The following is a 24,524-nucleotide window of genomic DNA, read 5'->3' on the forward strand; positions in this document are numbered from 1 at the left end:
TGATGTAGATAAAGTGTGAGATTATGACTAGTCCATAATCATCAAATGATCATGACAGAATGGTGTTTTGAACCTGGGTCTCTGTGGTTTTAGTCCAGTGTTTGAACCACTACACCTCCTGTAAGCCTCCCACTTTGAATACAGTGGTACCTCAGGTTAAGAACTTAATTCGTTCTGTACTAAGTGTATTTCCCCCTTTCTTTTAAAAATGTATTCTATATTCTATATTCTATATAATTCAACAAAACCTGTCACCATGCAAAGCTGAACAATGCTAATCTTCTTACCAAGCTTACTTCTGTAATGTCAAACAAAAAAATGTTGCTTAGTTTCTAGTGCTATTATGTCACCAGAACTTAGCTTGGAAAGTTATCTGCACCGTGCTTGACATCATATGTGACTTTACTATATAACCAGAATTTAGCTTGCTGCTTTGTTGTTCAATTAAATATACATTGCAACATTAAATAATGAATCATGAGGTAGAACGTTTGCAGAACAAATAGGCAATTTCTTTATTGTGTGTAGATTTTACTAAGGGTGGCTTGTTGAAATCAACTGTTTGAACTTCCTCTTTTGCCCTGTTTCCTTTTCTCTTACTGTTCCATTGTGGACTTTGCTACGGATAGCACTTAAGACTTTTGCATTTTCTGAGATTGTTGGCAAAAGTTACATGGCCTGCATTATGTGATCTCTCATTAGTGTGATTTGAAAAACAGCTCACATCACTATTACTTGAATCTTGACACAAGATGAACAGTAACCAGATGCTAAATTCTTTCTCAAGAGTTCTCCTCCAGAATTGATTTACTAACAAGTTTAGGACAGCATTCTTTCCCTCCAGTTTCCAGGACTATGCCATCCCCGATCACATTGGAAAAACCATGAAACTTGCATGCTAAGAATATACATTTCACAAAGCTGAAGCATTTTTGTTTTAAAAACACCTCACTTTTACCTTCACAAAGGGTTCCTTCGACCTGAAAATGTAACACAGAAGCAATACCAAAGACATGATAGAAAGGAATACTGTACTGTATACACCTTTTTTTGTGCGGTCAGCACCTTACAGTGGCCTCTGTGCTTTTTTCCAAGATGGCTCCACGGCTGAAATTGAACGTGAAACCGACAGTAAGGCTTGTGGGGGCTGGGGACGACGACACGTGTGTCCCTAATAAAATAAAAGTAAAAAAGCACTAGAAAATCGACCAAAGGAACCCGAAACAAGATCTACCCTCTGTGTGGCCTTGAATGACGGAGAGGCCGAGGGCTGGGAACCGGAAAGGCGATTCGGATTGTGGGCATGTGTCTGTGTGGGAGCGGGGGGGAGGGCGTTCCTTCGGCCCGCTCCGTCTGAAGAGATCTGTTGGAGCGGTGGGCTTGCCTGTTGGCGTGTCTCATCCCCCTTGCCCCCACTCACCCGCCCACCCCGGTCGAGAAAAGGCTGCATAGATGGGGGGGAAGGAGCAGCGGCCGCGCGCGCGCGCCCCCCTCCTCTTCCTCAGTCCCTTATGAGGATGTGGGGCAGAGGAACGGAAGCGTCGGGGTGGCGCGCAGCCTCACCCTGCGCTGCTCCCAACAGCCGAGCCGCTGGCTGCGCGCCGCCAAGGAGAGAGGCGCGGCTCTCCCGCATGCGCGAGCGAACATGCTCTGCAGTAGTGGGAGGGCGGCAAGGCGGCGCGCGTGCCCGTCGTCGGAAGGAGAGGGAGGGGGGACGCAGGGTGTAACAGCGGGGCTAAGGCGTGTCCGCTGCCGCCGCGCGGAGGCAGGAAGGGCAGCCGGGCGCGCGCTCGAGGCGGTTGATGCAGCCACCGGGTTGGTAAGGCTGAGAGAGAGACTGACTGAGGGGAGACGGGGCGGGGGAAGGAGGGGAGGGAAAGTGTAGGCGCAAGCGCGTGCTCGCGCGCGGTTGCCATGGCGCCGCTTGACGTCACGGGCTCTGTGTTGCCCGTGCGTTGCGACGCGGTGATTGGCGGAGACCCCGTGTGTGGCGCTGGGAGAGCGAGAGCGAGGCTGCAGCGGAGCGAGCCGCGATATAGGCACAGTCCGCGCCGGTCACCCGCCTAGAGACTCCCGTCCCGTCGAGCCCGCAGGTAACGGCCTCGCTAGGCTTCGCCTCGCCGCCTTTTCTCCCCCCCCCCCGCACCTTCCCCTTCCTTTCCGGGTAGGCGCTCCGGCGGCGGGACCCGCTGCGGTTCAGGGGCGGCGGCGGCAGAAGAGACCGGTGGGGGGGTGGGGTGCGGCGGCGGCGGCTGAAAGGGGAAGAGGAGCGGGCGAGGCGGCGGCAGCGGCGGGTTAGCGGCCCCCTTCTTCCCCGCACAGAAGGGCGGCTCCTCCTTGCCGCGGTGCTGGGCGACACCCACTGCCGCGGCCTGGTGGAGGGGAAGCCATTCATTCCCTCCCTGCGGCGGCGGCGGCGGGTGTCTCTCCTCCTCTCCCCCCCCCATCTCTGCGCGCGCTTCAGACCCCCCCCCCACAGGTGCGGCGGCCGCCCCACCTGCTTCCCGCGCCTCGCCCTGCGAAAGGGGGCGAGAATGGAGGGCAGAGGAGGAGGGCTGAGCTGGGCGGCGGCGCCCCTTTCTCTGCCTCGGCTACGGCAGGTGAAGGTCCGGGGCGGTGCCCCTTGGCTACTCGGACGGGGGGGGGAAGCTGATCCCCCCCCCCCATTCTTGGGAGGCGAGCGCCTCTACCTGTGAGGCAGAAATGATGAAGGGGAATGGTCGCCGCCGACCTCCAGCCTCCCTTCTCTCTCCGCCACCCATATTCATATTATCTTTGTTGGGGTGGGAGCTGCTGCTGCTCCTCCTCGAAATGCGGGGTGCCATGTGAGCGAGGGAAGGAGGAAGGAGGGGCGCCATGTTGGGGAGTAGGATGGCTTCCTTCCCTCTCTCTCCTTTCTCTCCCCCCCCCCCTCCCCATTCGCTCTCGCTCCTTTCCCTTCTTCCATCTCTCCGCCTCCCTCCCTTCCCGCGGCGGCCTTCTCTCTCTCTCTCTCGTCGGGTGGCTGGTTAGGGTGTGGCCTCCAGCCGGGAGCGGCACATCCAGCCGGTGCGATCTGCCGCCGCATCGGAGGGGGCCGCCTTGAAAAGGAGCGGCGGGCGTTCGAGGCGGAGGAAGGGAGCGGGAGAGGAGGAAGCGAAGAAAGAAAAGGCGAGGGGGCGAGTGTGGGCTGCGGCCGCGGAGGCTCCCTCGGGGCGGGGACGGCGGCGCCGCAGGGCGAGGGGAGAGGCGGCAGCGGCAGCGGAGGGGCAGGTGGGCGGGCGTGTCTCTTCTCCTTCCTTCCCTCGGCGAGGCGCCGCCTGGGCTTCCCCTTTTTTCCTCCTTCTCCGGCCTGGGTCTGGGCGGAGGAGATGCAGCAATCTCCCCTCCCGGCGCGGGGCGGAGGTGGAGGGGGATCAGCGCGCACACAAGTGGGCTGGGCTCTGACTCGGATCCGCCATGACAAAGAGCCCAGACAAGGCGCTTCATGTCTCGGAGCCGGGCGGTTGCGGCGCTGGGAGGGGCGGCGGCGGCGGCAGCCTGGCCTGACTTGTCCTCTTCCCTCGCCCCGCCATCCCTCTCGCCCACACCTTTCGCTTTTTGTACCCGCCCCAGCCATGTTTCTAAGCCGTGCCAGCTGCAGCGGCATACTCTCGGCCGCCTGTGCCAGGGAGTGCACCCAGCAGCACCATTTTAGACAGCCGAGTCCTAGCTACACTGTGTACAGGAAATCACCACACGAATCTTTCCTTTCGAGTCAAAAAGCAAGGTTCCTTCTCCTCCGCAGTCTTCCCAGATGCCACCAGGTTTGCAAGGGGAGAGGTTGGGTTGCTAAGCAGCTAATGTTCCCTGGCTTTATTTCCATATATTAAATTGCCATTCCTGAGTAGCGTCATAGTTTCATTAAATTGCCATTCCTGAGTAGCAAAATGGTTCTTGACCAAGATGTTTCTCGGTCTTTATGAGGGTAAGGTCACCAAAGTAGACAACATAGTGCAAAACCTTCACGCCTCGGCTGCTTCAATAAAGTAGCTTGACAGTTGCAGCTTGGCATCCTGATTCTAAACTAAGTTCTGTTATAATAAGTGACTTGCATCATGACCTTAACAGATGCACTTTGAATTAAGTTTCATTGATTAAGCTACGCAAGAGTTATTTGCTTCCAACCCTAATATTGATTGAGCTGTGTAGTAGCTAAATTCATTTGCTTTTGGGCCCAATGGCCCTGATACCAATCAGGATTTTTTTAACCATGTACAAGAATGTAGTTTGAGAAAAGAGGGTACGGAGGTATACTTGAGTAACTTTTGAGAAAGGAAGGAATGGCTCTCACAACACATTGTGGTGAAATTCCTAAGATTGCAAACCTTCCAAAGGGTTTGGTGTTTCTCAAAATAGCAATGTGCTGATAGTAGCCCCTTCAAACAAAAGGCTAAGATCATCTAGGGGACAGATAGCAGAGGCATCTGAGGGAATAGTTCACATTCCATGCTTGAAAGGTTTTATTTTTTTAAGATTGCAGAGGCCATATCCTTCCCAAGATTTCATGGATTTAATAGAAATGAAGATTAATTTGACCCATATCTCAACAATAATATACAACAGGCATGTCCAACCAGTAGTTTGTGATCTACTGGTAGATCCCCGGCTGATCCTGGTAGATCGCGGGGCCCTTATCAATCGTGGGATTAAATAAAGTTTATCAAAAGTTAACAAATAGAAGCTGAAGAACTCTGGACAATCCTACCCCCAAAAAGCTCAGCAGCTCTGGGCAATCCACCCACTCCATGAACGCTGCTCCTCCCTCCAATGACAATGGGTAGATCACTGCCAGTTTTTTTATACTGGGAGTAGATCGCAGTCTCTTGGGAGTTGGACGTGCCTGATATAGAACTTTGGAATGGGCCATTGAAATCAGTGGTTTTTGCATCCAATAAATGTGTGTCAGTTGCAATGTACTCTTTACATTGCTAAGAGATAGCTGAGTTACAAATGATTTTGCCTGATAGATGTCTAAATAATTATTTGATATTTTTCATTCTCCAGAGAAATCAGCATGGATAAAAACGAGCTGGTGCAGAAGGCCAAACTGGCTGAGCAGGCTGAGAGATATGATGACATGGCAGCCTGCATGAAGTCTGTGACTGAGCAAGGAGCAGAATTGTCAAATGAGGAGAGGAATCTTCTCTCTGTCGCTTACAAAAATGTTGTAGGAGCACGTAGGTCATCTTGGAGGGTTGTGTCAAGCATTGAACAAAAGACGGAAGGTGCTGAGAAAAAGCAGCAAATGGCCCGAGAATACAGAGAGAAAATTGAGACTGAACTAAGGGACATCTGCAATGATGTGCTGGTGAGAATTAAGGCTCTAACTACTTCCCCCCCCCCCACCCTAAGTAAACCTTCAAGGGCAGATAACCCTCTAGTAACACTCAGTATTGTTTAATCAAAGTATAAAGCTGTTTATATAAAAAGCTTCTAAATATCTTCCCCTGCCACCTATAGAAAACCAAACAGTGGTCTTGCTTCTTCCTAAAACTTTGCAGCTGGATGCTTGTAGCAAAACACTTGTGACACAATCTGCCCTATTGACACTTTCCATTAAGTTGTCACATAGATCTCACTTACCAGTTAGAAACTGGGAGGAGTAAAGGACTTTTCAGCCTAGTTTAATTAAAATAAGTGTGCTTTCTTCATAACCTAGAGGGTGCTGTGTGTGCTTTCTATGAGAAGTTGTAATTCTCACTATAGAAATCAGGCCCCTCCCTGAATAAGATGATGTAATGTTAGCTATGACTCACCCATGCAGAACACTCCGCAAGAGGGAGGAGGAGGTAGCAACAGTGCTATGGGCCTACCTTATGCAAAGCCATAGCAACTTCAAAGCAAGCTGACTCTATACTTGTGCTGTTGGCAACAATTTTTTTTACCTCATAAAATCTTTTAAATGAAGAAAACACAGTTGTGTACTTTTCCCCCCTTGGTAGCGTTACTATTTTATTGACGTGCCACTCAACTAATTGTTAGTATTTGTTTTTGCTAAAGATGAAGACAATTTCATTTCAACAAGAACTTGAGGGAAAAAATACTTTGATGCACTGAGTCAAGTCATATGAGCATAATTGCTATGGTTTTTCCATCTATTTTGTAAAACCAGCTGTACAAATACCTTGGTGAGTTCAAAGGCCATCATGTATAGTTGAGCTCAAATTTTAGATACACTTACTTGAAGGTCATTCGTTTAGCTTGGATTCTTGCCATATAAAAGCACTGAGGAAAGTAGAGGGATAATCAGATGCATGTTGTATATGAAATGCAGTTTTTGCTGATAACTACCTTCATTTCAGACTAGTCAAACACCATTCTGTCTGAAGCATGGGTGTGGGAAAGGAGCCCATACCTTATCTGTCACATCTTTCATTAATTTTTTTAAATATATGTATTATGTGTAAGAGACATGTGATAAATCAGATGTTTAAGTCCATTAATTTCATCAGATAAAAATCTGATACTTACCTGACATTCTCAGTTGACATTGACCCCTTACAATATCAAATAGTTGGCTCCATTATCTTCACAGTGTGTTTAACTAGGTTTTTCCCATCCAGAAAAGTTTCAAAGAACTCTGGTTAATGTTAGCAATATTTTCTTTAAAGCCCATATCCAATGCATGTCTGAATTCTTTTTTAAAAGCCTCATTGCATTCGTTACTGAAAGCTAAATATTTAAATCACTTGGTTTCAATTTCTGTCTATATTGGATAAAATACCCGTTTGGTTTATACTAGTTGACGCCTATACTTCAGGAGATTAAATCTATAGCTTTATTTGTAAAACTTGAAAAAGCACTCATTTGGAGCTTTATATGTTGCTGTGGTAAAGGGAAATACTCTATAAAATTAGGAAACCTAGAAAAGTAGCTTGTAACACAATGCTAAAAAATTCCTTGCTCCCTCGTGTTCTCTAATAGCATACTAAAAAGAATCTCAGCTAGAGAAGCTCCTATATTTTAAGAGACTGGTGGACTAGTGGAGCCTTTCTAATGATGGAAAGGAGGCAGGATTTGTCTTTACCTGAGTGGTGTGTCCAAATCAGACCTTCCTATTATATTCCTGTAGGTGGGAGCACTGGCTGTTGGATAGAAACTGTTAGGTATTGGGGGAAGATAAAAAGTGATACATAAAAACTTACTGGGTTAGAAAGGTACATTTAAATCTGGGTGGCTAGCATGGTGGCATCCAGATGCTGTTAAACTACAACTCCCATCATCCCTGACCATTGGGCATGCTGGCTGAGGTGGAGAGGAGTTGGGAGTTCAACTTCCAGAGGTTGTAACGTTGGCTACCCCTCATCTAGAATATTGCAACCCATTTACTTCCTCATTGACAAAGTAGCTTTTTCTGGTTTCTTTATTGGACTTAACATGACAAACAGAAGCCAGGAACAGGCTTTTTAATAGAGTGCAAACTTTGGGCTTGGAAAATTGAGAGGGGGGGAGAGAGTTTTAGCCCTTTTCCTCCAAGCCGTTGTGCATTCTCGACCATTCCCCACTGAGCCCTTTGCTCAGAAGTATTTTCCAAGCCTAGTTCTGCTCTCTCTTCATCCAAGTCAAGCACAATTTCTAGGCTCAGAGTAAGGTGTAAAAGTCTTGTCAAGCTTCAGTGTTTTGTTTTGTGTTTAAAGGATAAGGTGTCAACATACTGCCGCTTTCTATAGGAATGGGGGACAGACAGGCAGTGTTGTCTCCAAGTATGGCACATTACTTCCTCATAAATGAATTACTATCACCTAAAGGGAAAAATAAAATGTGCAGTCAAGTACATTGAGTGATGTGGATGAAGTCTGCTCCTTGTGTGTGTGTTTTTAAATTTGTTATATTAATATCCTGCTGTTTCTGCAATACATACTTTTGGCTTAAACAGTTGGACCATATCATGTACCCTAAGGCTATTATCTGGTCCAGGGTTTCCTCCTCCTTGTCCTAGCTTGCAGCCTGTTTGCAGTAGCAAAAATTCATACCCCACGTGTAAGCAGGCAGCTCTTATGCATGCCCATAGAGAAGCAGGTGATATTTGGGCAGCCTCTGACTTGTGTGAATGTTTCATTCCCTTTGGAAATGGGAAGAGCGGGAAATCCCTTGTGCATGCATGGAACATAGCACTTGGGATCTCATCCTTGTATCACCCATGTTCAGAAGAGAAGCCATGTGATTGCAGAAATGGTACTTTGCCTGGGTTTGAAGTTGCATTTTTATTATTTAAATTTTGCTCTGTAAATTTTTCTTTGTAAACTTCTCTAGGATCCGCTGGGTACTGGGTAGTTAAATAAAGTTTGTGACAGTTGCACGTATGGGCCTTGCACGCTGGCACTAGCTCAGGGGTTCAGTTTTCCACCGACCACCTTTGTCATGGCAAGGGCAGTGAGGCACTGGAACCTTTTTCTCTTATTTGGACACAGGGAGAGCAGGGATCAGCCTTGCAGTTATACAGAGTTTGGGTGGTTCAGTGCAAGAACAGGAAAGGCGCCCCCTCCCCAAGTCTTACCTCTATGCTAGCCAGGACCAAAGTAATTAAGTCCTTATTTTCTCTCGACTTTATAAATTTGGAGCTGAGCAGAGGGCTGTCTTGCTCAGGGTAATTGCATTCCATTGACATCATGGAAATAAGCCCCCTTGTGTTTAAATGAAGCATAAATGGGATTGCCTTTAGGGGGCAAGATCTTGGTGGCCACCAATTTTGACCTGGCTATCAAGGCACAGCTATAAAATGCAAATTTCACTAAAATCCTCCTGAAGAGATGGCAGAGGAAAGTAGTTGGGTAGATGGATTTTCCACACTGGGTGATTTAATCAATTTTAAATTGATATGAAATCTAATTTCCATTTTGATTCCTGAGCAAGCATAAATAATGTGTTTTACCTGTTATGGCAACCTATCAGTTTGCAGTGGAAATAAACCTTTATACCTACTATGTTGGCCAATAATTCAGAACCTTTGGCCCTGTAGGCCACATTGCTTTGGATTATAAATTGTAAGTATACTTAGGAATTGGAGCTGGTTGTGCAAGAATGGGTTTCTGTTGGGCTGGGTTGGTGTATTTGAAAGGACATTTTTAGTTTGTATATCCTGCCCAGTGAAATAATAAGTTTTAATATCTTTCTGAACTCGCTTGTGGACTAAGTCTCCACACCTACACAGGAGCAGGGGCTGATAATTACTGGGCAGAAGTGCTTTGGTCATGAGATGGAATGTGTTCAGGTTCAGTGGTTTAGGAACCAGAAGTAGTTATAATTTACCAGGATAAATTTGTGGTCTACAGAGACATACTGTACCTGTAATTCTGTATTCATTAATCTTTTACATAGCAAAGTAGGCTCAAATCTGGTGTGTGTATTAAAGTATTGGATGGTATTTAAATAGATACATTTTGTTCTAAATCAGCATATTTTACTTACTAAAATATATTTTAGTTATATAGGAAACTTTAATTCTGCTATTTATAAAATAAATCCCAGGTCTGTTCACTTTTTTAAAAAATACAAGCAGCATAAAAGCAAACAAAATGACAGCCTGAAATACAGCTTTTTAAGTTTATTTTTTATATATATCCAACTGAGAATAGTTATTTTCTGGGATTGTGAGAACAAGCAAGTGCATTCAAATGAAATATTAAATGTAGGTTTTTCACCATGCTTGCTTTGCCCCCTTCATATATATTGGGGTTTTAGATGAACTACTAATTGGATAGAAGACTATAGTAGTAAAGCATGTTAGTGTGCATCTATTTTTCTGTTAAGTGAAACATAAGCCTGTTGAAATAAAATTGCCTCAGTTTTATACTTGGCCAACTTAATATGTCTTTTTCTGGGTAATGTTTTAATAGGTTTGGGTCAGGATTCTAAACCCAAACTTCAAAATGGTTCTTTTTGGATAAAGGAATGTTTTTACTGTTCACTGGTAGGTTTGTTCTATTCATCAATTAAAATGTATCCCAAAAATTCTATACTTAATTTTAGGTGAGAACAAATTGCCTGCCTGTGTTGATTTTCATCTCTTGGGAAGGGTTGAGATCTAGCCACTTAGCTTTGAGTACCATTGTGCCAGGTTGCTTAAGTTGAGGTCAGGTTCTTTCCTTGAAAGCCATAAAGTCTATAAGGTTTAGACTCTCTGCATGCAGCCACTTTGGAATTTCTTGCACCTGCCCTTATGCTTATACTTTTGTCGCTTGCAGGCTACTATTTGCAAGGGAATTCATGTGAGTTGACTACTAAGGCAGTGGTGGGGAACCGCTAGCCTCAGACCTAATTAGACCCCCCAAACTCTGCCCATCTGCCAAACACCTGAGTGTCTCGGATCAGCTGCACTTGTTGCGGGGTTCCCATTGGGAACTCCATGGTGCCTCCAGTGTGGCTGCTCTCAAGTTTTCATCTGCTGATAAGCACTGAGGAGCTTCTTTGAAGATGCAGTACCAATCAGCTGAGAGCAAGCTCCTGTCAGCACCATTGATTGGTGCTGACAGCACACCTTAAAAGGGGCTGCTCACAGCACCCATCAGCTGACACACCAAGCAGAGGAGCTCTTTTGATGATTTGTCAGCTCACTGGTGCTGTTAGCACACCTTCAAAGGAGCTGACTCTTGGTGCCGATCAGCTGATAAGCGTTAAGCGGGAGCCCCTTTGAAGTAGTCACCTGATGTCATAATGATGTCAGATTTGGCCTGGGGGGGGAGAGATGCCAAGTGTAATTTATACTAAAACTAATGTACCAAGGCATTTGGGCTTTTTTTATTTGAGGCACACTGGTGTGGCTGTTGGCACAGAGAATTAGTGCTAGAAACAGCTTAAAAATCTTTTGGTAAGCTGCAGTTTTGCCAAACCATAGTATGGTAAAACAAGTATAGATCCTGTTTCTTGATATACTACAGGTGTGCTGCCTTATATAGACAGTCTGTAAAATTAGTTATTCAAATCCCAATACACTTGGATTTTTTTCACACTACTGGCGTTTCTTGTGATATTAACTTGTAATTGCTAGCATGGTAAACCCGTATTGTGAACCAGAGGGAAAAATTGCTTTTTGAAAAATATAGCAGGTTTTTTTACTAAGAGAAGATTTTCCTGACTACTAAAGGCAGTTAGTTTGTTTTAAGTAAAATAAAGTGATTTTGCATGGGTTCCAGACTGCACAGATATGCTACATCTCTTTAAAATGCTCATTTTGTGAGCATATTCATCTCAATTCATGCTCCTCATTTTGTTGGCAGTAGGAAAGCATTACCTTGGCTATAGAAGGAATATTCTGTATCAGTTATTGATTGAGAAGTAATTGGCTGACACTCAATATTTTGTGATGGCCTTGCAGTTTCAAAACAACATACGTAAACTGGAATAAAATGCCCCCAAAAAATTAATCGTCTGCTGTGGCAGGATGTGACTACAGGCTATGTGGCAACTACTGTAGGTTCTAGCATTAGATTTGTATAGTTCTGAGAAAAACATGTTCAGACATAATTGTGGCATTACCATGAGCTTTTGATGTGCTCAGTACACTTGTAAAGCCCAGCGTAACTGCAGAGGCAAGCCACCTGTGATTTAGCACAATGAATAGGAGCTGCTTCTTATGCCAAGGTTTAGAAGGCAGCAAGATGTGTCTAGAAAAGGTCAGTGGCTCTTGCCAAAACAAAGTGGTGAGCTCTCAAACATGTTTGTGAACTCTTAACTGCACATTTATAGGAACTGTAGATAACCATAGATGTTATACTTTCCCATCTCTTAACTTCCTGGCAGAAAAAAATTGTAAACACTTCTGTTTATCTCATTCAAAACTAATTCAGGTCACGTGGAGCCCCCTCTTTTTCAACATATCAAGAAATTAAAATATTTCAGCCAATTTACTGAATTATTGTTTTGGTGTATTTGGAAGGAGCAATAACCTTTAAAGAACAAACCCATGCATTTTTATTTTTGGCTGTATTGCTGTTAATGAGCATCTGATCTCTTGTGGGACAAGTGAACTGTTCCACTTTGTCAGAAGGGAAATAGAACATTAATACTGCAATTCACCAATAGTATAATTAACTAAAATCCCCAGGTAACTTCTCTTAATGCATTTATCAGTATCTGCATTTGGGAAATTGAATGCTGAATAGATTTTCATGTAGCTCCCATCATTCTAACAGGCCAGTTAGTTTGGATACCCCTTACAGAAAGTTAGCTTGTTAGAAAAGGCTGTATTCAACTGTATCTACAGTATATAGAGCTCTAGACTTGTAGCCCTATGATGAGCTACTGAGCTACAGTATCTCAAATTTTGAATACCCATCAAGGATGCAACATAGTACATTGTGATTGGGCAACACTTCTGTCTCTCTGCCTTTATGTTCTGTCTTTTCAGAATCCAGACCACTTAGTTATTGAGGGGAAACCATGAAGTCACTGACTGCAGTGACTGAGGAGTTATTTATGGTGTAGTTAGCATGAAGTTTAGGAGCTGAGAGTTCACACCTGCTAGAACGCTAAAGAGACTAGGGTGTAAAAGATTAGGGCTGTGAACCAAGATCCTTGGCTGTTCTGAAATTCCAAGTGTGCCAACAGATTGGATGTCAGGGTAGACTGCCTGTGGAAGGGCACTCCATTTTTAAAAGATTTGAAAGGGAAATGGTTCACTTCCGTAGTTGTCACGTTTGCATGATTTTAGACTTCTTGGTGAGCTGGTCTGTAGTTCTTAAAACAAACGTGTTCAGTGGTACCTCGGGTTACAGACGCTTCAGGTTACAGACTCCGCTAACCCAGAACTTTAGCTTCAAGTTAAGAACTTTGCTTCAAGATGAGAACAGAAATCGTGTTCCGGCAGCGGGAGGCCCCATTAGCTAAAATGGTGCTTCAGGTTAAGAACAGACCTCCGGAATGAATTAAGTTATTAACCAAAGGTACCACTGTATAAGGAGAAAAATGCTATAAAGCCTTTACAGTGGTACCTCTGGTTACGAACTTAATTCATTCCGGAGGTCCGTTCTTAAGCTGCAGCCGTTCTTATCCTGAGGCGCGCTTTCGCTAGCGGGGTATCCCGCTGCGCGCGTGCCTACAGCACACAATTTCTGTTTGCATCCTGGGACAAAGTTGGTAACCAGGAGCAGCTACTTCTGGGTTAGTGGAGCTCGTAACCTGATGCATTCATAACCAGAGGTACTACTGTATTTCTAGAAGGGAAATCCCATGTTGCAGACATAAACTCTTTCATAGTTTGTTTCAGACCTAAGTTGGAGAATACTGGAAGATTACTGAGCTGCTGTCATAAATAAAAGGGCCAGGATTCAGTCTGGCTTATTTGACAATCATGAACAGCCTATGCTGCTTGCTTCTTGGAAATGTGGCTCATCAGCTGAATCCACCCTGCAAGTGCATGTGTGCTTGCGTAGACTCATAAGAATGTAACTTAGGCAAGAGCTGAGTATCTGGCAAGAGGAATTTCAAGCATGCAGGTCTAGGAGAGGGAGAGAAATTCCCCTCCCAATCCTACCACTTGCCTCTGCAACTGCTCTCCTTAGCTGCTATGCCTCAGCCAGGGTTTGAGGCATGTTCACCTGTCATGTTAAAGGAAGCTGGCTCAAGAAGGGGTCGTAGAATAAAAGTGACATGCAAGCAAGAGGAGGGTCAATGTGTGCACAGCGAAGCTCCTTCCTTTACAAATGCTGCTGCTGTTTCATATACTAGTAACAAACATGGATGGGAATTTGATGCCTGCTGTGTAGTTCTTAGTCTTGTCTTGTGGCTAGGCAAAAAAACTGGTGTGACACTTTATTTGCAGTGGCAGCAAGCAGCATGGAGTGCTGTCCTCTAGTAGTTGGTGCTGATCCACTTAAATCTAGACGCTCATCTACATAACAACCTCATGAGTTGTGATGCTGTGACTAGGGTAACTAGGAAAAGCCTGTAGAACTGCTGTTGCTGATAATAATAGAGAGCGTACCTGTGCAATGCTTTGTCAGTGGTATGCATGCTGGGTTTCATTGTCAGTTCAATTACATAGCCCAGACTTTTCTGTCACTTTTTACTTTTGCTTGTTACTGATACAGAACTAATTGTATCATTTATGTCATCTGTCCCTACTGAACACTTCCACTTTATTCTGCTACGTTCTGGTGTTAGAGAACCATGCAGTCAAAAATAGGTTGAATATATAATTATATTAAATTGGCTTAAATCAGAAACCCGAATGAATGTGAATCACAAGTGGTGTGGTGTTTTGCATTTTGCATCATCCACAGCTTTACTTAACTGAACAATTGTTTGATTGCTTTTGGTACCCACTTATGAATTTGGCACAAGTTGTCAGAACACGGTTGCATGTATATTGAGTGGTTTGCTATTCTGCTTTTTCATATCCTTGCTTTCAAATTTCTCTGTTTCATTAGGCTTGCTTGATTTTTGTCTAATGTCACTTGCTCTTCAAGTAGCTGAAGAGGTTTTATTTTTAAGGCCACATATTTTATAAGATGTCACATACACAGTTAACCCTGAATCTACTCTTTTTGCAAAAGGGTAGACTATAGCTTCTCATCTGTGTAGTATTGAAGTAGTATCTAATAATAGGGAGCATGGTCATCCTGGCAAATTACAAATACAGCTGGCTAAGAACAAAAGTTGCAATTACTTGTCTTGGGAGGGAATGCAAGTTGAATAGGATTAGATTGCCTCACCTTAAAAGTGTGGCTGTCTCTTGAATGGAAGGTTGGTGATCGTATTAAAAGGATTAATGGGTGTTACCAGCACCAGACTTCATATAGAGAAACAGCTTGATTATCTGCTCCTCCTGCACCAGCAGCAGTTTCCCTTTCAGCAGTTTCTCCTGTTACAGCCCCTCAAACAGTTTGGAAGTTCCTCAGAGTAACTACTGAAATAAGCTCCTGGTTTGAGTGAAAATGCATTGGATTGCAGTTAGTAATAACTACACATCACATAATTTAGGATTGGACAGCCTCCTTTTACAACCACTGCATTATTCTGCCTTAAATAAAATAGTACAGAAGTGTGAGAGAGGGTATTCTCTGTGGCAGCCCCTAAGCTTTGTAATTCCCTCCCCACAGAGGTGTATCTTGTCACCTTCATAGTGTAGTTCTCCTTATATGCTGAAGATACACCTCTTTTACACCTGAAGTGTATATTTTAGGATCTAGCCTATTCTCTTGATTATAGTTAATTGTAACTGGTTTTAATTTTGTGTTTTTAAATTGCACCCCACCCTGGGACCTCATGGTGAATTTTAAGTTTCATATCTTAAGGGGAAATGCTCCTGGCGTCACATGTTAAAAGCTGGCAATATGCATACTAGTTTTGACTCTTGATAGGCATCCATGAGATCTTAACTCAGTTCAGTTAAGGTAAAACATCTTCAAACATCATTATTGCAGTTTGTCATTGATGCTATAGTAACAAATTTAAATGTGAATTAGATGAATATTTTAGTGCTTCCCGAATTTTTATCTTGGCTAGTAGGGCATTTAAATGCCTTCTCAGGAACAAATAGCTATCTACTTTTCCATGAGCAGCTCTCATGTGATTGGGCATTTAAATATTAGCCCATTCATGTGGGAACCAGTTGTGGAAAAGTAAATTTGGGCAGTCTTAAAGGGCCCCCAAGTGGCTTCCTTCAGAGGGGTGAAATTTTCCTTATCCCAAACAGTAGGATTGAGAGGAGACTTGGAGAAGTAGCCCATGGGCTATCACCAGGTTATGAGTACAGTGGTACCTCGGGTTACATACGCTTCAGGTTACAGACTCCGCTAACCCAGAAATAGTACCTTGGGTTAAGAACTTTGCTTCAGGATGAGAACAGAAATCATGCTCCGGCGGCAGCTGGAGGCCCCATTAGTTAAAGCGGTGCTTCAGGTTAAGAACAGACCTCTGGAACGAATTAAGTACTTTACCCGAGGTACCACTGTAGAATAAAGCATTGCATGCACATGTGCAATAATACTTAGTCTTCTTGATTCTTTAACACAAAGGGAGTGGTGGGCTTTTTCTTGTGTACTAACCCAGTTGGGTAAAAGCTTTTTAGGCCCAACCAAAATGCATAATACCATGATTCTCCTTTCAGAATACTTTCAGATTCGCTAGTGCAGTGATAAACTGTTAAAGCATGTAGCAAACCCTGGTCATCTGTGGCATTAAAATCAGTTGAAGCCAAGGTCCTCCTTACGTGCACATCTGGCTGACACTAGCAGCTAAAGCAGCAGCATAGGATCAGACTGGCATGAGTTGCTGCCCATTCTGTTACTTCAAAAACTTGTGAAAGATAGACTTCCGCTTGTCTGTAGAGCTTGGTGTGTGGCACAACACCTGTGTAAAAACCTACTTTACTTCCTTATCTCCAGAGTAAGAATTGCCTCTGGGCAATCCAGCAGGGAAGCATTACAGATAAGATTTCATTTTTTAAAATTTAGGTGCATATGGTTGACCAGATAGTAAAAAGACAACTGGGGGCTAGTAATTTTTTGGGGTTTATTTTCAATGATACAGTAATAGACCATTTACAGTGGCTTGATTTCTGATATTGCCACTAGTGGGGAAACTTCAATGGCCACAGGCCAACCGGTGTGTACAATTTTCTAGTTGTCAATGTGTATAGCCTTCTGATTATTCTTTGTTTTCAATTGCAGTCTCTGTTGGAAAAGTTCTTGATTCCTAATGCTTCGCAAGCGGAAAGCAAAGTTTTCTATTTGAAAATGAAAGGCGACTACTACCGTTATTTGGCTGAAGTTGCTGCTGGTGATGACAAGAAAGGTACAGTGTGTTGGCTTCTTAGTGTCAAAAGTTCCCATGAAATTTTCCAACAGTCTGGTATTTACTGCTGGAATGTTACACGTCAATAAAGGAAACAAGTTTTGAGTGTTGCAGTATTGTAATATTTTAAAGATGTTGATCTAAAGAATTGACTTTCAGAGTGACACGTGAGTAAACATAATCAGCAGTTTAAAAGTAAGTGACTATTGATGTTAACAGGGTCTCAAAATACGTGCATTGGCCATTTTTGCTATTGTATGCATTCATGGCTGACTGCAGGAGAGCTCTTTTGACATTCTCTGTGTCCTCTGCCCAATAAGTATACTCTAGCGTTAAAGTAGATTTTGCAAGGTGGAATTGTAGAATTGAAGTTCTTAGCAGTAGTGAAAAAATTCAGCATTAATAGTTTACTCAAAGTGTGTCAGAACAGTTGGCATCTAATATTTCATGGCTGTCTGCTGTTGGTGTTTAGCATGGTTGTCCCCTCCTGAAGGGACACAGTAGGGTCAGCTACAGGCTCTAATGCTCACTTACTGAGGATCTGCAAGCCAGTCTTAGGAATGAGCAGTGATGAACAACTCTCCAGCAAGGGTGAGGAAACAGAGCTGCAAAGTGGCTCATTATTAAAGACCAGGTGTTAGGAGGGTGGGGTCTGGTGAGAAGGCAGGATAAGAGGCAAGCTGGTCAGGAGAGTCAGAGAGGTACAACACAGAGAAGGGAAAGACCTAATGTTGAGCTGGAATGAACAAAGCTAGATCACTGTTATCAGTGCAGGGAGGAAGCTATAACTGAGAATGACTGGAAATAGAAAGAAGAGCATATCAGAAGATTCTGGCAGAAGGCCAAATTAGAGGATAATAGGTAAATAAGCCATGCTTGGGAACCTCTGGTTGGAAGCTGGAGCGAGATACTACACTGGGGTTCAGGGCAATGTTGACCTTTGGGGGGGGGAGCCTGTGATCTACCACAGGCGTCCAGCAATCTACCTGTTGGACATGCCTGTTCTAGGTGGTTGCACTGCATATTTGTAACAGTCACTTTTCCATAAAAAACCTGCAAATCTCTAGCTCATAGAATCAATCCAGGCTGCTTATTTCCTCCCTGAGTGTCTCATAGACTCTCAGTCCTATGCTCCAGCTAAGATAGTTATTGCTACACCTATTACATGAGCATAAGGAGCTGGGATCCTGGGTCAAAAGCACAATTGCAGTGGAGAAAAGAAGCAGCATTGCAACAGTGCCAGTGGCTCCCACAGAGTGCCTAATAACTGCCATTCACCAATCCCAGTGATTGCCTCCACAGTTTTTTAGTATTTAATTATGTAGAATACTTACCCTACTTTATAGCTCCAAGAAGCTCTCAAAACAGCTTACAAAAAATCACATTCAAGTCATGTTTGGTGTAAAGAACAGAAATTGAATGATGTCTGTATGGTGCCAGGATCATGCCAGTAGCATTTTCTGGCCTCTGCCTTGCTACCCTTTGCTGTTTCCCTCTGTGAGCCTGGCAAAAAGCCTACTGTTTGGACTGTCAAGAGAACTGAACTGAGCAGACCGCTGAAGTTGACTGATTCCAGATACAGGGTGTTGCCCTCTTAATTACTGAGCTATGGAATTAGTTTTGCTGGAGATTATTTTCCAGGCTGTGTGCTTATGCCATGTATGGGAGGAGTATGTAAGATAAGCCAGTGATTTCAGATTAAATGATTTGATTATTTCTCTGTGCCAAACAGTACAGTACAGTATTGTCCATGCATGAGTTGTCTCAATCATAGGTTGAGCAAATTCCAGCTACTTGGCCCCTTTTCTTTGCCTTGGAGGACCTTGGTAGGCTCTGCTGCCTACTAAGGCAGAGGTCAAAGGGTAGAAATGAAATCTTTTGCTTTCAGGACAGCACACTGCTATCCTTTAGACAGAGCTGCATATGGCTCCATTTGTAGTCGAATTGTTCCAGTGCATATCTTCTGGCTCTTTTTTTTGCCTGGAATAATATGTCTTAGTTCTCATTGAAGTGGTAAGCTTCTTCCAGGCTGTGCCATGGTGGAATATTTCTCAGTCCAACAAATAGGAAACTAACATGTCAAAAAGGGAAGGGTTTAGCAGGCAGGCATGTCCAAAGTCCATTTCGGGGGCCTAATCTGGCCCGCCAATTGGTTTAATCCGACCCCTGTGGCAGTTTATTTCCTGGGGTAAAAGCCTAAAAAACCCTCAACAACTTCAGTCCTAAAAGAAGCTCAACAATTCCAACCCTTAAAAAAGGCCAACAACTTTGGTTCGCCCCCACCGCTCTTCAAATCTGGCCCTCTTTGAAAAAAGTTTGGACGCTGCTTTTCTCCGACTTAATATTTATGTCTAGATATCCTTTTATTCACAAGGAGTACTCAAAAACAAACGAAAGTGCTCTGTTGCCAATTATGTGCCCCATTCTCTCTAAAACAGGGCAAAGAAATGTAGTTACATATATTTGGGGTCTCTGTTCCCTTGCCAGGGCTTATATACTCCTGGTATTGTGTCCTGATTCGGTTAGAGTAAGTTGGCATCTCATTCTCTTTCGTGGCAGATGTGGCAGGGCAGCTGTCATGGGCTCTACACTGACTCCTTTGAGGGAATTGACCACTTTGCTGCTGCCAAGACATGTAGGAGATCCAAATAAACTGGGCACGTGTATGGTTACCTCCCAACACTGTCCACTCTCTTATACTTTCATAGCTAAATCTAGTGTCGAGATGCACTAAACAGCTTACAATGATATAATGTCAGGTTCTGCTGACTAAAGGGGATTGAGCTCCATTTTATGCTCCAGCTAAGCATAATTCAAGGGTAGAGTTTCCAAAAAAATAATATTCTAAGGCCTCTGTGTACGGATGTTCCTCCTTCAGAAATGCTGTTACATGCTTTCACTGATGATGTTTTCATCATAATTCATAAGATCTCCAAAAAGGGATAGCTTAGTTGCTCTTCTTTGTACCTGTTCCACTTCTAAGTCCTCTGAATTGGTGGCAGGAAAGTCTGCACATTATTTGAATTGACCTCAGTGCTTTTGTACAGCATACCAATTATATCTGCCACTTCTGGAAACACCTCACTGTATTTCCCCAAAGTAAACTTGCCCTTTTTGCAAAAAGGAGTCATGAATGAAACAGTAATACTAATAGCAAGATTATGCATTTAGAATTCTCTGTAGCTAAGGCATTCAACTTTTTGCAAAACGACTATTACTCTAGTTCATGAGGTCGGTCTGTCATTCCCAAATTAAACTTTGCTGAGCGCTCTCTTTATTTCTGCTAGTATCAGTTGGGGTTTGTGCACTTTCAGGAAATGAAAGAAAATACCCATCATTCTGGTTTTTGTTCTGAGTATTGCAGGTTTTTGTAATGCCGTGAGTGGTTCTCCCAATGCTTTTGGTTTCTTTGCTTTAAATGATATGGGCAGGTTTGGAGATTAGTGCTGGGTGTAGGCAGGAAGGGAAGTATCACTTCTGGGAGCAGCAAACAGAGACTGTTCTGAATGTTTGCAATATTAGTATTTTAATTACTAGCATTGGTAATAACATCTTCTTAGTGCCTCTTAAAGAAAGGTGGTTGGATATATAGGTAGTCCATTCCAACCATGCCCAGAATCAATTGTAGATAAATATGCAGTAAATGTGGCACATTTTTAGTGTCTAGTCCACATACATCTTCTGTTGCCTGTGGCAGAAGGCTACTGCTGCTTTAGTTTTCTGTGCAGACAAAGAGAGTTTCACTTTTTAAATTTTATCCTTTGTTTCCCCACCATTATGCTATCCTCTGAAATACTGAATTACTATTGCCAGCTCTCTCTGACTTAGGCTAGATATGCCTGTTTTGAAAGGAGGTGTTTAAACGCCTTACTAACCTTGCTGCAGGTTACCCAAACACATTCTCATATCAGTGGGCATCTTTCTTTAGCTAATGGGCAGAAGCATTAGCCCTTCTTGTGGTTTGGATGCTATCTTCCTCTTGATGAATTACAGTATAGCGTTCCACTTCTTTGCAGTAGCGTGGTTGTCATTCAAATCCTCTTCAGCAGTACTGTTGCCGGCCAATTTACCTTTATGTACTTCAGTGTTACAGGTCACATTTGTCTTAAATTTTGTAAACTAAATGCAATGCTTAACATTATCCATGTTGCTTAAAAACATTGCTGTTGTGAAGGCAAGAACCAGCTACTAGGAGATCTTTTACTAGTCAGAATTTGTGGGAGAGTGGGATTTTTAGCATTCTACAGTTTGGCTAGCATTGTTGTTACTCTGAAATCTGCTCATCAGTCAGTTGGATAGCTAGCATAGCTCTTTCTGGCCAAGATTTGAACCTGAAAACTGTGATATGCTAGAAATCTTAATTGAATCTAGAGTGTATTGAAAGACAAAACCCCATCAAATTGGCCTTTAATTTGTTTGTATAACAGTGCAATCCTGGGAGTAAACCACACTGAATTCAGTGGAATTTACTTCTGAGTATTTATGGCCAGGACTGAGTAGACATGGTTAGGATTGAGTATAAGGTTTTATAGAACAGGGTCTACTGGATACCTGGATTCAGTACACATGGGCATATACTTCCTTATTTCTAATTATTCTTTATGGATTTTATTAACAGCTTCAAAAATGCTACCTTCTGAAACTGTGTACAATTCTTGTCCTATATATTAAGGCATCTAGTCTATGTTTGTTTTAACATACTCCAAAGTGCAATTGCTAACTTTGTGTTTACTTCTTTGGTTTTAAAGGGATAGTGGAGCAGTCGCAACAGGCATATCAGGAAGCTTTCGAAATCAGCAAAAAAGAGATGCAGCCAACACATCCTATCAGATTAGGTCTGGCTCTAAACTTCTCCGTGTTCTATTATGAGATCCTGAATTCTCCGGAGAAAGCCTGTTCCCTTGCAAAGACTGTGAGTTAATAGTCTAATTACTGCACTAAATAAAATGTTTTTGCCAGTGTTGCATGTACAAATGTACTTTTTTCCCTTTCTTACATAGGCTTTTGATGAAGCCATTGCTGAACTTGATACGTTAAGCGAAGAATCATACAAAGACAGCACACTAATAATGCAGTTACTGAGAGACAATTTGACAGTAAGTACTTGTATAGCTTTTATTAAGCCAGGTTATGTACAAACAAGCAGAAAACAATCTTGTGGGTCTCCTAAATCACCAGGTAGCCAAGGGTTAAATAAAAAAAAATCTAATTATGGAATGAAATGCATAATACGAATGCTTTGCTCAGTTGTGCAGCTCTTGGAAAGAGTGCCTTTTTAAAGATGAGGAATAGCTTTCTTGGAGATTATCCTGATGAGTGCTTTCTTATTCACACTACTGATGCTTTAATCGGTAACACATGACTGCATTTTTCTTAAACAGTTGTGGACATCGGATACCCAAGGAGATGAAGCTGAAGCAGGAGAAGGAGGGGAGAATTAACCAGCCTTCCAATTTTTGTCTGCCTCATTCTAAAATTTACACAGTAGACCATTTGTCATCCATGCTGTCCCACAAATAGTTTTTGTTTACGATTTATGACAGGTTTATGTTACTTCTATTTGGATTTCTATATTTCCCATGTGGTTTTATGTTTAATATTAGGGGAATAGAGCCAGTTAACATTTGGGGAATTTTTGTTCATCCAAGGTGGCCAATATAGGGATGTGGAATTTTTATAAAAGTTTTACATGTTTGGCATAGTACTCTTGGTACTTTGTGGCTTCCCACAAAAGCCAATGTTAAACAGCTTCCTATGTTGAGCAAAGAAAAAACTGCTTGCATATTGGTCTGTCACAGTGGTAAAAAAGGGATGATTGGTTGCAACCACGCAGGTGTAGAGAATGTGGGTACTTCAAAGGTGGAACACATAGCCGAGGAAAATTAATGTCCCATGGATATTACATGTCAATCATGTGAATCTGTGGAATCTACAGTCCAAGTATACATCTCTGATTGCATCTGAAAAGTGTTCCTTAAGGTGGTTTGCTAACCCAATGAACTTTCTCTAGGGAAGGGCAGAAACGGTTCACATTCCATTACTTGTAAAGTTACCTGCTGTTGCTTTCATTATTTTTGCTACACAATTTATTTGTATTTAAATGGTTTAGGCAACCTAAGAACAAATGTACAAGTAAAGATGCAGTAAAAATGAAATGCTTGATATCCATAATTACACTGTATATCGAGCACAGCAGTAAAACAAAAACCCATGTATTTAACTTTTTTAGGGTTTTGCTTTTGTGATTTTTTTTTTGATACTTTGCCTAACATGCATGTGCTGTAAAAATAGTTAACAGGGAAATAACTTGAGATGATGGCTAGCTTTGTTTAATGTCTCCTGAAAATTTTCATGAACAATCTAAGCATAACTGTTAAGAACATGTGTATTAAGTTGATGTAAGTGGAATAAAAGTTTTATGAATGGACTTTTCAACTACCTTCTCTGTAGCTTTCCTGTACATCTGGACTCCTTTTCAAAATATTTTGCTGTATTAGAATCAATAGTGTAAGATTATTTCTGAAGTTGTCTGTATCCAGTGTCTCCCCCTCCAAAAAAAAAAATAACGTCTCACATGCCTGAGAGGCTGCTGCCTTCTAAATTGTTTTGCTGGCACGTGGCACATGTTGAGGGAGATAGAGAGAGAAAGTTAAATACAGTGTTTGTAGAATGTGCAACTTTTCATTGCTACACACATGCACTGTGCTTTGTATGCATTAGCCACCATGCTAAATGTAGATCTGTTTGCATGCCTTAGCAACCCACATGCCTTACACTGGGGAAAGGAGCACAGATTGCCACATTTATGAGGCTTGGAAGTAAATGAGTCAAGAGTGAATCCAAGCATACAGAAGCAAGCAACAACCAGACAAACTGGCCCATGAACATTCCTTCCATTGGGTGTGCATTTTTCTGGGCAATCGCTGATTAGCATAATTCTTAAAATAGTTCCTTTTTAGCGACTACAATTATTTGAACAATAAACTCATAAGAAGTATAGAGTACTGACCTGAAATGCAATAGGATTTAATAGGTATTAAATAGATGAAACAGCTGTCCACTTCCCCTATAGTGACCTCTCATTCCCCCTTGGGTGGTTTCCTGGGAGATGAGAAGAGCAAAATGCATGTGCAAAGCCTATCTATTTGCCAAATTAGCAATACAGTGGTGCCCCGCAAGACGAAATTAATTCGTTCCGCAAGTTTTGCTGTCTAGCGAATTTTTCGTCTTGCGAATTATTATTTAGACAAAGGAAACAAAGTCGTGAGACGTTTTCGTCTTGCGAAGCAAGCCCATAGGGAAATTCGTCTTGCGAGACAACTCGCAAACGGAAAAACCTTTCGTCTAGCGAGTTTTTTGTCTTGCGAGGCATTCGTCTTGCGAGGTAGCACTGTAGTGATAAGTGTCGTTCCCCCCCACCCCCCGGAATTGTCATTTTTCTTTGTAATTAGAAATTGCTCTGGCACCGAATATTATAGAATATGAGAGGCACTAAATGTGTCACCTTTGTCAACATTTTTTGAATTTTGCACATCTGACTGTAATTGGAGATGCCATTAAACCCCTAGGCAATATGTTTTGCACCTCCGCTGTTAGAGTGCCTAACCTCTAACCTAAATACTTCCAGCTGCAATTTGAGCCTGTTCACATTTAAACTGTAAGAGAGCAAGCAGCAAAGGTTAATTCTGGGCGGAAGCCGCTCAAGGGTCAAAGATTTGATAACCTGGCTGGAGGTGAACTCTCCAGAGTTGCCAGTTCTGACACTGCTT

General features: G+C 42.9%; 1 protein-coding gene across 1 annotated transcript; it reads left to right on the forward strand.

The window, feature by feature from the left end:
* The first annotated feature begins 1,947 nt into the window (after window positions 1–1,947).
* On the forward strand, window positions 1,948–23,182 carry YWHAZ (tyrosine 3-monooxygenase/tryptophan 5-monooxygenase activation protein zeta). Its single transcript, XM_028736373.2, has 6 exons — window positions 1,948–2,093; window positions 5,026–5,329; window positions 16,632–16,755; window positions 21,504–21,667; window positions 21,756–21,851; window positions 22,137–23,182. The coding sequence occupies exons 2-6, from the start codon at window positions 5,036–5,038 to the stop codon at window positions 22,194–22,196; spliced, it is 738 nt and encodes a 245-aa protein (XP_028592206.1). The 5' UTR covers window positions 1,948–2,093; window positions 5,026–5,035; the 3' UTR covers window positions 22,197–23,182.
* Window positions 23,183–24,524: the final 1,342 nt, after the last annotated feature.

The sequence above is a fragment of the Podarcis muralis genome, chromosome 8 (assembly GCF_964188315.1).
Source record: "Podarcis muralis chromosome 8, rPodMur119.hap1.1, whole genome shotgun sequence".
Taxonomy (NCBI): domain Eukaryota; kingdom Metazoa; phylum Chordata; class Lepidosauria; order Squamata; family Lacertidae; genus Podarcis; species Podarcis muralis.